At 32.4% G+C, this 14436-nt stretch overlaps 1 protein-coding gene across 4 annotated transcripts in view; it reads right to left on the bottom strand.

The window, feature by feature from the left end:
- Hers (Histone gene-specific Epigenetic Repressor in late S phase) overlaps positions 1-14436 on the bottom strand; it is a 217070-nt gene that overhangs the window by 8715 nt on the left and 193919 nt on the right. For all 4 annotated transcript variants that reach the window (XM_068774595.1, XM_068774588.1, XM_068774574.1 and 1 more), the window contains exons 5-7: positions 3463-3569; positions 2063-2170; positions 930-1023 (exon numbers count right to left, since the gene is read on the bottom strand). In XM_068774595.1, the coding sequence (XP_068630696.1) occupies positions 930-1023; positions 2063-2170; positions 3463-3569 (309 nt within the window). The remainder of the gene's footprint in view (positions 1-929; positions 1024-2062; positions 2171-3462; positions 3570-14436) is intronic.

Here is a 14436-nt window from a genome sequence, read left to right as displayed (position 1 = left end):
GAAATAAGATCGAAGAAAGACGTTGGATGCGGGCAGCGCAAGATCGTTCATAGTGTCGATCTTACTAAGCCTATTGCTTTGCATTGGGTGTCTATCGGGTGGTATGATGATCTTGAGCTCTTTTTGGAAGGTTTGTGGCGTACTGTTACGTAACCAGTCATCGTTATTTTTGTTAAGGCAGATGGTAATGGTAGAAATATTTATTTGTTAAGAGACGTTGCAAGCTAATACTGTATGTATTGCGACTATTTTAATGGCACTATCATGGCGCTGTTTTTCAGTTTCGGTTTCTCTCGAATAAGGGTATAGATCACTTAAGCTAACATTATAATATTAAAATTAACCTGTCTTATTGCTATTTTGATTATAGAACCGGTAGGTAATTTAGATCAGCTGGGCTGGACCAATTTACGCTTTGGGTTTGATCTTTGGTTGTAAAACTGTCCTTTTTACATTTCTTTGTTCCATTACTCACAGGCGAACAATTTGTGTGTATATTATAAAATTCAACGGGAACTTGTTAAACGTTGAAAAAAGACATCCCAGCCGTATTTCAGGCCTTATATATATACATTCAAATTGCTACACTATGCTTATTATGGACCCGGATGCTTATTACCAAACAAACTTAATAGATTTGTATGTATACATGAGTTTTCTATTCAATATAACAATTTTAAGAACTTTCTTCGAACTCGATCAACGTTAACGTTTTTTTTCTTACCCATTGCACGTCATAGTCATTTATTACCTTTATAACTACAGATTGTATGTAAATTTATTAGTATACTTAATTCAACAATGCGGTATAATGAGTTCGATGTTTACTTTAAACATATTGGAGTTTATTAAATACAAAATTTTTCCAGTAAATGAGGTGGCAAAATAGTAAATAATTAGAAAATAACAGTGACGTTGGTCAGACTTACCGACGTATGGTATCCTTTGTGGTGAGTGTTGGTAACACGGCGGGGTGCCGTAATATTGTGGTGGCGGATATGGTTCACTTCCCACGCCCACCATCTGCACACGAATTAGTGAAGGGTTATTTATTTATTGCTATATGATACACCATCAGCTTGCAACTATATATCAATATGGTACAATATCCGATGACATCTAATCGAAGGTTATATACCTGTGTATATTTGTTACATACGGACAGGATAAATAATTAACAACTAAAAATGAATATTGCGAAAGCAGAAAACAATAAGAAATATTAGCAAGTTATTAAAAATAATTTGCAAAAAAATCGCCACCGTAGAACCCTTTATCATAATTATTACTAAGGTGCGACTATTGGTAAAACTCTTTCTTAACTTAAGAAGTAACTTAAATTGGTAACAAAGAATAATTATTATAATAACACACGTACTAAATTATAAATAAATCTTATTTGAAAATAACGTGTAACAATTTGTTTCTGTTTTCGAAATTATTAAGGTGTATGTTAGTTGTTTGCTTTCCAATAATAAAAAATACTACGCCGATAATAGTATCTTATCTATATCACACGATTGTCAAGATGTGAAATATACTAAAATGTTTAAAAATACCAGTTATGCGGTGCTATATTACTAAATGTTAGATAGCGTGATTGCATATTTAATTTATGGACTTTCCCATGAAAATTTACATATAAGTGTAAGTCACAGTGACTAGACTTTATCGAGTTACAAGTAAATAAATTTTAATAGTAAAATCAGTAACAAAAAATATAATATCGCAATAAATATTCCTATGGGCTATGTTAATGCGATTAAAATACGTAACGATTTTAAAATAACATTTGAATGTTAAAAAGAGTTAAATTAGTTAATGTACATTGTAAATGACTCCATAGATGATAGGACACATTGAGAATCATGTATTTGCCTCCAGGTTCTTTCAATGTTAACTGAATGTGCTTTTTATCTACTTTTAAAAACATGTAGTCACGCTGAATTCTTTTCGCCTGTTTTTCTGAAGTCTGGGGCCTTTACCACTTGATAGAATTATCTTGATGTCAAAAAGAGATGTAACCAAATTTATGAATGAAGAATTATTGAATTTGAATTACCTGTGCCTCTGGTTGAGGCGGCGGAATGTGGTAAGGCCCGGGCGGCCTATAGTACCGCCCGTAGCATAGCTCCGCGGGATAGTAAGGCGGGCCATACTGTTGCAGGACCTGTATCAATAATTACAAAAATAAAAATATTAATGAAATCTCAATATTTAGTTCACCCGCCCCGTTAGAAGAAAAGAAGAACAAAAGAACGCATTTTATCGGAAAGCAAGTGATGTCGATAGTTCAATCCAGAAATTCCTACAGTTGGTTTGACAAGTTAGTACTAAATATATATCATCATCATCTTGTCACCCGAAAGACACCCCTGCAGGGCAAGGCCTCTCCTGAAGACCGCAATGATGACAGGTCTCGCGCTGTCCGCATCCAGCGCCTTTCTCTACCTTGGCTATGTCGACGGTCCACCTAGTGGTGGGTTTACTTGTGCCACGTCTACCAGCGCTTTATTATACTTAAATCTAAAATACATAGCCGCGAAACAAGTTAAGTTGAATTCAGGCTTAGACAATATTTAAAATTGAAAAACATATTATCAATGGTATCGGTAAAAAGGATTAAAGTCGTCGCATTTGTGTTTAAACTATCATCATGTCGATGCCTAAATGCTGCGTTACGTCAATTTAAATCAAATATTTGCCATGCGGAAAAAGTATAACTTTTTGATCCTAAATGAAAATGTTCTCCTTTAAAATTAGGTAAATTGATGCAACGTGCATACTACTTTCGAGGCCCATAGTTTACTTATTCACGAGAGGAACCAATACCAATTACGAATTGGAGCTATTCTAATTTGTGTAACCAATTTTATGAATTGCTTAGGCAATATGGCAAATATATCACAGTCTGTAAAATATTTATTGAAATTAGCGCCAATACGAAGCAGAGGTGCTCGTAAGTCAAAATTAGTCTATTAGGAAGATATAGCAAAAAATGTAAGTCTGCCCACACTATGTTTCGTTACCGCTCTCGGAACGACATAACAAAGTTTGTTATTAAGTAGTTATTAGTACTGCAATCATATTTAGAAGTACTTACGACAAAAAGTAAATTAAAAAAAAATTGTTTTGTGCAAACCAAGGACTGCCAAGCGCAGAGTAGGACTCTCACATTCACAAGGAGGACAGATGACCTTGACGAGGTCGGCGGATAAGTCTGGGTGCAGGTCGCTACTGGTCTTTTGAAAATTTATGGAGAGGCCCGAGTTCAGTACTAGACATCCTACAGCTGAATTTATGATGATGAAAGTTTTCTTAGTGAAAAGTTGAAAGTTTTCTTTTCAAAGGGAAACTTGGTTTGTGAACTAATATCAAAAGCATTTTGCAAACTATGGTTTCATAACGAAGTATAGCAATTTGTATTGCTGCTACATACAATAACAGTATGAAGATACTCACAGAAGGATGCGGAGGATGATAATGTGGTGGAGGATGGTATCTGCCCAGAGCTCTGTCTGCCTCTGCGCTGCTTTCTTTTATCAACGGCCCGGCGGGCTGATAATATCCTGTAAGAATTAAAAGGTTTTGTACATTATTTAAAATTTTTATTTTAATTAAACTTAAAATATTTATCGTTGAATACACATTCTATAACAAAAGTTAATTAATTGTATAAAGCGTTGTTATATTTAAGAAGATAATAGAATATAGATTTCATTTATAAAAGCTACATGCTATTAATACAAAAAATTATTAAACTTCAGTAACGATTGCTTTAACCAGTTAAATTAAATAATAACTACTCAGTTAGGAAGTAAGATTAGTAACATTCAGGCAAATGGCTTTAGATTACCTTATTCTAATAAAATCAATCGCTGAGGATAGAGGCATCTTTCGATAAAATACAGTGAAATTTTGTCACGCTCGAAAATGATCAATTAAAACGGGCGTAGATGATAAGTGTAATTCAAATGATTTTCGCGGAACTGGCACGGCTCCAGGCTCGTTTCCGGCGTCAGCTAGGACTAGTTGCCTCACAAATTGGCGAACATTTCATTCTGTCGGCATATGCATAAGTGGACGCTTGGCGCCAGTCGTTACGTACGAGTGCGGCGGTTGCCCACGCAACGTACTTACAACTTTGCTTCATTCAAATGCGCTCAAACTCAAAAAGTAACGAAGTGCTTTCAGAGCATTCAGCTCGTTGCGAGACGATAAAATCAATTCCATTTCTTTACATATTTTATTCATTTACTTAAGAATACAATTTGAACTTTTTTTTTAATTTATAATAATTGTTATTTTTATACCACAAAACGAGATGATTTACCAATGGCAACGGTTGGTGTTATAATAATCATTATTAACAGAATTATGCTACACAAGGTTTAACAATACAAAATCCAACTCAACACAAGTCTCATTAGCTTAGCAATTTTACAAACTGCGGTGCCCTCAATTTACCCTCTGTGATTTTCAAATTTGTTTAGAAGACTGAAGTTCACTCGACGTGATATTCGCCGCATGATTTATTGACTTTGAAAATTGTTTAAAGCTTGTATAATGGTCTGATCATTTAGCTACAACTTTTGGTGAGTCAGTTTGCGTACGAGCAACAGGTTTTAATTGGAGTTTAAAGAAAAACAGGAAAGCTTTGCGGATGAAGCAATACTCAATCAATATTCTACAAATAGCCGCTAGCCGCAGCTACTTAGAAGGATATCTAATCCGTTGAAAAATTATTCACAAATACCAATTATTCATATAGTTGTGTTCATAGAGTTAGAGCATGTTCTTGTATTTATTTGTTAAGAATATAATAAAACATTATATGGCATAAGTACGAAAAATGTTAAGTGGAATGTAACGCCAATAGTTCCACATTTATTAGACAAAAACTAATTGCAATATCATCAAACAAATAAGCTGTTAAAGAATGGTATACACGACGAAAACTGGGTACATAATAGTGGTTTGAAAGATGTTGAAGAAAAGAGTGCACGTATAAAACTTACTGAATAGTCTATGAAATGTATTCAACAATTACTGATATTATTATAACATACAGTACTATATACGAAACAAGGTAAAAGCTTAAAAAATAGACTTTTAAGGTATCAAATTTGTTTTTCAAAGGCAAAAACGACTTACTCCTTCCGTGGTCTAAACATTGAGAAGTTTTCGTTTGGTCAAGATAGTTATATGTTAAGTAGAATAGGAGGTAAGACATACAATTTAGAACAGTTGCCAAGTTGTAAAGAAACTAAAGTAACTGAAAAGTTAAATATTCGTATATTGATAGTTTTTTAACTGATAATTTACAATTGTTTAAATTTTGAATACTGTTAACGAAAGCATGTCTTTACATTTATTACATCCGTAGTTGTTTTAAAAATATGCATTTTTGGAATGTAAACTTTGTAGAATTGATAAGCTAATAGAAATGTTATCCTTCAACACAAATTAATCGATGTGATATAGATAAGTAAAGATAAATTTAAGTCGAAAGAAAAAGGTATTCACATGATTAAATTTGATTAATTAATGTTTACTACGTTTATCATCGAAAAAAACACATAGTCCGATATTAAAGGAGAAAATTTAGAAAGGAGCGAAAAGGCTGAGATTTAATTATGGCTGTAAGTGTTTCGAAAGCTTTGTAACTCTGCTCGTCGCCTATTTCTCAGTCAGTTGATATAAAGTCCTTAAGAATAGCACTTCTTCTTCTAGTGTTTACGATACAATCTCATAAACCTCACAATGCAATGAAAAAGTTGTTATTAATTGTATCATACTACGTAAGCATATATTAGGAAAGATAGAACTAGTAACATGGATAAACATCAGAAGTTTACAGCAGACAAATCCACTTTAGTCTAGTGAGTAAACTAAGCGGCAATGAGCTGCTTATATCTCTAGAAGCGGCCTTCGCAGAAGTAGGTACATCTTACAGCGGAGACTGTGTACCGTAAAAGTATCATAGTTAGTTGGATCTGACCAGACTCAACTAGACATGCAACTTCATGCATGAAGTCGAATATAGGGCAAAGTATTGGGCTGTCTAGAAAGTTCGTGCCGATTTAGGGTAGGTAGCGCGACAGACCTGACTGAATATATCATAATTATTTAAAATAAATATATAAATAACATTCATAAAGAGATAGCTATAGGGTTAACCATATTTGGTAAAAAAAAGTTTAGTTAAAATTCGTTCATTTTAATCACTTTTATACGCCTTAGAATGTGCTGTAAAAAAGTGCATAATTGGCATTTAATGCTTTTTTCCCGAAAATGCAAAAATATCGTTTACGGCGAGGATCCTGGGGCCGAAAGAACTATGCGGAAGTGGTTTGCTCGGTAAAGCTGAAACTTTTGACCTGGAAGACGACTACTTGGGCGTTTTGAGTCGCCAAACACAAACGAGAGATAGGACTAGAACAGAAATCCAAAACAAGCCAAGCTCGACATTTCGACAATTAGCAAAAATGATAAATAAATCAAATTCAACCGTAGACAATCATACCGTGAAGCTTGGTTGTTATATACATCAATATGGTATTAATACCACCTTACAGGTTCCGCCTTATCAAACGGAGAAAATCCTATTGGACCGTATCTCAAATTACAACTTGCTTTACAAGCGCAATGAGGAGACGCCATTTCAAAACTAATTAATGATGGGGCATGAAAAATAGATAATTTATAAAAATGTTCAGCCTTTTTTCTCACAAAAGCCGGTCTTCATTCGAAGAAGGTTATGCTCTGTATGTAGTGGGATTGGAAAGGAGTCTTTTAATAAGACGATAGATTCGGATAAGTATTATTCTGGATAAACTGAAGACGGCAATTAAAGAAAAACGTTCAGACATAGCAAATCGGAAGGCGTTGTGCTTCTTTACGATAATTCGCGGCCGCGCATGCATCTTTGAGGACTCAGCAAAAATGTTGAAGTTTGGTTGGGATGTGTTACCCCATTCACCGTATTCGTCAGGACTTGCGCCCACAGATATTTTCCGGTCTTTACAAAACTTCCTAAGTGGAAAAAAAATTCAACATCTTTTGTTGAGATCAAAACCCATTAAGATAATTTTTTGCCAAGAAATCAGAGAGATTCTGGAAGGACGGTATTCTCAAGCTACACGAAAGATGGAGAAGGTTGTGGAGCAGATTGGCACCTATATAATTTAGTAAGTGTATGTCAATATTTAAAGGAGCTGCGTATTAATTGTCGTAAAATAGCGGCACGAATTTTCCGGACAATCCAATGCTATAATATGGTCATAATAGTGTACGCCAAAATATTATGTGAGTATCTGCAGGGATTATAAAGTCGCAAATTGTTTTATTCGTGGAACAGTCATAATTTCATCAAAAACTCAGTCTAATATGTAATATGGTTAAAATATTTATAAATCAATTTACTTTTAAACGTTCGCACCACGTTCGATGATAAACGTCGGTTGTTTTTCATACGCATTCTGCGGCGTGCCCGCGCAGATAGTGCTCAGACCACTTCCGATTGCGCAAAACACTTTATAGGACTTTCAAACAATGGCACCGTTTCCCTGCCTCGCTGAGCCCTTTCATCGCCAACGACTATCGATTATTATTTAGACCTCGAGGCTTCTGTTATAAGTTGTAGCGTTTTAGGAACTAAATAATTTAAAGAACCCACATCAACTAGAATTGTATTTCCTTTATCACCATTGTAATCCGGGAAAACTTAAGCGTAATACATTTAATCTCAAGATAAAGTTAATTGTTATGTCATACACTTTGTTTCTTTTCCACATAAAATAAAATAAAGAAATAAAAATCGTCATCATCATTGCGGACATCAACTGTTGGACATAGGCTTTCCCTTAAAATTTCCAATGAGACCGGTTGAAAGCGGCTTGCACCACATCTTACGCTGCGCTTGCCGGGATGTGATGCCAGAAATATTTTGCGCGCTATGTGGCTTGCCTATTGCTACTTCAATCCGCTGGTCTATGTCGTTTACCTTCGTTCATCTACGGCTCTCGATAAATGAATAAATACGTATTATTAAGAAATGTGGATTATTTTAAGGTTTGTTATTATTAACATTAGTGAAGAGATATAAGAATGAATCTCATCATGATTACGAGCTTAGAATTATTGTAGCTTTTAATTAGTAATTTACATTAGAGCCATAAAGATTAAAACAATATATTAGGATTTTAAGGGCCTACTCTCTGTGAGTTATCAATAGATCGGTATCAGAAGGGAGTCCTAACAAAATAAACAGGACTTCCGCTTGTTGTACACCGGACGTTGTCATTAGCGAGGCGCTCAGTAATTATTTTTATTATATCAGCCCTTACTGTTAAAATAAGAGTAAAATACTTTTTAGGTGATGTGTTATTCAAATATGTAAAGGTCATTTATAATTGTAAAATAATACTTCATTATTAACACCATGTATATTTGCAATCACAACTGGGTTTTTGATTTTAAGTATTTATTTTTAATAATAAAGTCCAGAAGGTCTAAGAATAAAGGTCTTTATTAACCTTCTAAATTTCATTCTTAAATAAAAAAATACTTAAAGGTAGAATAAGGTAAAACATATTTATTACTTGCGTAAATTAAAAAAAAAATCTTATTTATGCGCAGAATAATAAAAATAGTGTGTCAAGGTCATTTATGTACTGATTATGTACATAATTGTGATTAATTTGGTGTTGGTCAAACTTCCAATAATTGTACTTTTCAGTTTTGTTGTAAAATAACTTTATCGGTTTATATGTAATAAATATAAAAAAAAAGTTATCTCATCTCCATTCCTCTATTTAATGTTATATGCTGAATTAAAAATTTAAAGATATCTAAAGAGGTGAAGATCTAGGTGAAAAATTTTCATTATTCAATGGATAAACGTTCGTGAATAAGTAAATAAATGAATAATGAAACTTTTATTGCGTTATGAATGATCGTAGTGAATAGTATCATGCTGTATTCAAAGTGGCTAGCGTTGACGTCATTAGAATGTTAGTTCCATGTAAGTCCGCGCGGCGGTAGTGCGCTGTAATACCGTTACGCAGATGTAAGTCCAACTGCGAGGGCAGAGAGACTTAACCTCTATTATTTAGTTCTAAGCAAACGATATTCTAATTCAAAAGGTGGATTAGAATAAGTATTCTTAAAAGGTGTACATTAAAGAAAGCAAAAAATATCACTAATGTACCAAAAGGTCTGGACTAGCAGGAGACCAAAAATATTACTGACGCTCTCTCTTTATTAACCTTACATTCACATGTATATAATAATATAACCCTTTCCCTCATATATACAAACATACTCAACCATAACTTACGTACATACTCGAATCTTGATAGTTCACGTTCAACAATTCACGACAAATTATGTTTTACTGATGTAATAGTTTTACAAGACACTGGCTGTGTCTTTTATAAATTTAATTTTTAATTTATTTGGGATTATTTACTTAATTTGGGATCCTCCGGGAAAAGATACTGTCTGTTTCAATTAATAAATAAATTTTAACCTTCATTGAAAGTACAAATTTGCGATAGAATATAGGCTCTGCGGTTTATAAAATATAGTTGTATGGCGGGACAGAATATGAATTAAGTTAGCTTACTATAAAGAACAAACCATTGGTTGTAAAATATTTTTAAGTAATTTTGCAAATAAGCTAACTTTTTTCGAAGATTATTATTTACTTTTGTAGTAAATCCTTTATTGTAATTGCATGTTTGATAAACACTAATTACAGTCCAGTCACATAAAAGATATTTTTTTAATATTATACTTAGATAGTTATCTAAAAATTATTAACATTTAGATTAGAGTGTTTCCAGGTAATAACGATTACATTTGGCGTCGGCATTTGTGCGTAGGAAATCATTATATCTAGAAATGTCAGAGATAACTTTAATTATAGACAAATAAACTCACGTCCTAATGGAAGTAATTACCTTGCCCTATAAACATTAACCTTATCAACAGGATTGATCGCTGTCGGTACGGGGTATAAGTTGGCATATAATTTATTCATACATTCAATGTTTTGTAATTCAAATTAGACAGTCTATCAAACAAAAGTTCCGATGCTAAACTTTTCTATTTTTTTCTTAAATTAAACCACGTAATTCACTGTTCCTGTATTAATGCATTAAGCTTTAAACAAAGCTCAGTGTCATTTTCAGTGTTCGGGGATCGCGAAAACTGTCCACTGTCGTACAACAGTTACAAATCCTACAGTTCAATTTCACATTATTTGCCCTTAATATTGTTTTAGTTTTTATGATGAGATGAGGGTTCACTTGGAGATAAGACCCACGTATTAACCGACAATGCTGTGTTCTTAATGCATTTTGAAAATAAAATATTGTTCAGCACCGTGTTAGAGTTCGATATATTACAGCTTAATTTGGTGTTAATTTCATAAGTTATGGTAAGTTGTAAACCGGAACAGTTACATTTGCTTATGACTGTTTGACGACGTCAATGTATGTGTGATATTTAGTAGTGCTGCCTAGATGACCGTTTGCAAAGAACTACCGGCAACGAACTATTTGCTAATTTTTTATACGTAATTCTAAGTTAAGAGATTCTAATGCGAAATCTTCATTGCCGTAAAATGATGTTATATTCCCAAAAATGTTTCTTAAAACATTAAGATATATTTGGTCCTTAAAGTTAAAATTTCATTCTTAAAGGATTATTTACTAAAACAGGCAAAGGCAATTGGTGTAGACAAGTTCTAAGTAGTGGCAGCAAATTGTTTAAGGGGCAAGCTAATTGGTAGTGCGGCCGGATGGAGGGAGTGAGGCATTGTGTAGGTACCTTGATGCCTATCGCTTTGGACCTGCTTAATTGAAACTTCACCCAACAATGAAGCTTTTTGGATTCGCTAAAATATCTCATATTTTTGTGTAAAAAGCCATAGCGTGTTTACCGATCATAAAATCGATAACATATTTAAAAATAAAAATTTAAAAGCGACGTCATGAACAGCATTTAGTACAGGGTTTAATTTTTAAGAAAATTGTAAAAAATAAAACCGTGACTAATACTTTCAACGAGCTTAAGCAAAGAATAGGAAATTTTAGTTAAATTATATATTTATAAAAATTATATAAGAAAAAATTCTTCAGCATTTTCTTGAAAAAGAAAATTAAAATTATTGGAAACCATAAATAATTCAACGGACTGATAATTGGCGCAAAATATATTAAAGACGGTACATAACATTTCGTAGATAACAGTACTCGATTACACTATAATTACGTGTTTTTATAATTATGCGCAAAGTTTTACGAATATGTTTTTTACGTCAGCTACCTGCGATGCGCAGTCGCTGTGTTAATAATCAAACTATAATTACATAAAAAATGCTATTATTATAGGTCGTATTGCATTTTAAAATGCACTACTATACACTTATTTGTGCTGTAAGCGGGTTCACACAGGCTACTCCGAACCGAATTATAGATAAAATGTATTTGTTGAATATTAAAATTTATACAGAGTGATAGGTTTTAGATTAAAAAGCTTCAAAAGGGTAAATGTATTTTATACATTTGATAACAATTCAAAAACAGTAAATAATGTAATCATAATATAGTATGAAAAAGCGTTTTTAAAATTCGCATTACTACATATTAAAATTCATTATTGTTTACTTTCTGTCCTTGCAGATGTTGTACTGCCAGAAGTTAAGCCTGTTGAATTCTGATAATTTTAATTACTAATGCACTTCATTAAAGGTTATATACCTACTAAAACCAATTAGTCTGCGGGTGTTTGGTTTTATGACAATTGCAAGATCTTTTCCAGAACTTTTTAAATAGTAAGTTGTTTATTATCATCTTGTGATTTCACTTAACAACCCACAGATATACTAAAGATAAAATAATTTGATCGTGACAAATGTCGCATGCGATTGCAAGTATATGAGATATGAAAAAGTTGTAATTCAAAGTGACCTTTATATCATGAATGTCGGTAAAGAAAGACATTCTCAGCTGACATCTTTATAGCTTTTCAACAAATATTTTACATTTTTCCCATACGCGTGTACGTTAAGTAGGTTAACATTTGATTCATTTAAGTTTATAAATAGTCTTTCCACGCGCCCATTGCCGTAGGGTCACCCAAATAACGATTAATTTTGACGTCCTTAGAATAATTCCTAATCAAAGTATTTTCAATCATTACACCAATTATCTTTAAAAAAATGTAATTTATATATAACTTCATAAATTTGAGTTAGTGTTTTTTTTCTACCATGTAGGAGTTTTTTCTCCCCTAGTATAAGAAGCCTCTAAATTAGTTTTTTTAATGTTTGGTTTCTGTAACTGTTTTTGCATGAATTATATATTTTTTTATTTACTATAATCTTTTAAAATAAAAATTGATTTTAATTTGTATAAATTAAAATCAATTTTTGATTATGGTACATGCCACCATAGATAACCTTTGGGGAAGCGTAAGTTTTTCAGTCGGCGTCTATGGGCTGGAACAGTTACCACTAAATTTAAAATCTTTTCTTCACCAATTTTATAATACGAGATATTTTTATAATATGATGATAATTGAGTTCTTATACGTGTTACTATTATGTTACGTGGGCCTTCTAGTTTACATTAAATTTTTATGACAGTTAGCAATAAGGGTACTAATATAAACTAGTTATCGTAATTTATCTTCGAGTAATGTAAAAGATTTACGATTAATTTACGTTTCAATGCGTGGCCGAAAAGAAGCAGGCAGTTTGCCTTGAATCGACTCGCAGCTGCTGCGCTCCATAAGGGGGACTATTTTTGAAACCGCTTTTTGCTCTTATTTATTTATCTACCGGTTTCATTGTGTAGTTACAGGATCGATTGCCAAGATGTTTCTTTCAATCTGTCGTGATGCTAATTCTAGTTGCAAATGTTGTTGCTGTAAGCCTTTTTGTTATTAAAATTAAATCGAAGTATTTAGATAATTTATTTATACACGTCTAATTATGGAACAATTTACATTATGACAACATAATTTTGTTGGTAAAAAGGCTATATCATAGCTTTTTTAAATTTTGTGTTTCATTAAGCAATTTAGGGGTATAGTTAAAATGTGTAAATGTGTTGATTTCATTTATAACAACAAGGTGTTAATCTTATTGATGAATAAGTTAATCAATTTCATAATTATACCGCGCATATGGACATTGGTATAAATTATGTGAGGTCATGAAGGCAGTAGGCTTTTCAGAGCTTTTTGACTGGTGAATGATTAACACTCCCAACTATGTAAATTAGAGAAAATTTACCTAGTGACTTACTGACCTTACTTAGTAAAACTGGATAAACGGGGCAGGTATTCAAACGCCTATTGTTTGAAATAAATTTGGCCTAATGAGTAGTGTAGTAGAGTAGTGTAAACGAAATGCCTATATTACTTAAATTTTATAGATGAGCGAATGAAGTCAAAGAGAGTATATTTTTGATGGATTTGACCCATTTTTTCCGATATAGTACAATACATTTATATTTTTCCGCAATATGTTTTTTTGAAAATTCACTTGATTCTTTGTTATTACAGGAACAATTCATTGCACGCAAATAATTATAAAACTCTTCGTCTTTGTCAGTACTTTTAACATAGAAAGTAGGAGTTTTGTTATGATATTTTTGATTAACAAAGGTAATATTACTGTTTACAATATACTGACTATTTCTAATTAAGCCCGTAAAAATAAGTTTTTACATAAAACAGTTTTGCAATGCAATTGCCCAAAGTAATTTGTGCGTGGGATTTGTCTATATTAGAAGGGGATATGAGTAGGGCGTTTATTTATTCATAAAATATATATCTAACGCATCGGAGTGGAGTGCTATATATGTTTTTAATACCACACATATATAGTTATCACTTCAGACATGTGTACGTATGTATGCTACATTTTTAATTTAAAACAGTAATACCTTTGTATTAGTATATACAAGAAAGCCTCTATCAAAAACCTACCAATAGAAACAGTGATTGATTAATTATAATTGTTACAATTTAAAATTAATTATTAAAAGATATCCTTGAACCTTTAGGAAAAAGACCAATTTTTCTCTAGGAAATATACTCTTGCACCGCGAGTGCAAGGAAAGGGTTATATTCCAGTTCTACCGATTAAAATCCCTCGGTCTTCTATCGTTGTGATAACCTTCAAGCTTATAAATATAAAAATAAACTCTGAATAATTAAGATTAAAGCGATTGTCGTTAATTTTTTTCATTAAGGTAAATTATTTAATTTTAATTTGATTTGTCTTTTTGTTTATGTTGGGACGTACATAAGTTTCATCATAGTAAGAAGCTGTAAGCCATAACGAAGAGGATCCGGAAAGGATTTTTTTTTCACTTATGAATACATAAAATATTATTAATAAATCGAAATTGGTTGTTA

The sequence above is a fragment of the Battus philenor genome, unplaced genomic scaffold (genome assembly GCF_028537555.1).
Source record: "Battus philenor isolate CCGP_79_NKW_IND1 unplaced genomic scaffold, ilBatPhil1.0.hap1 SCAF_11, whole genome shotgun sequence".
NCBI classification, from domain to species: Eukaryota; Metazoa; Arthropoda; class Insecta; order Lepidoptera; family Papilionidae; genus Battus; species Battus philenor.
The sequence above is the reverse complement of the archived record's forward strand: the minus strand, read 5'-3'. Positions and strand labels throughout refer to the sequence as shown.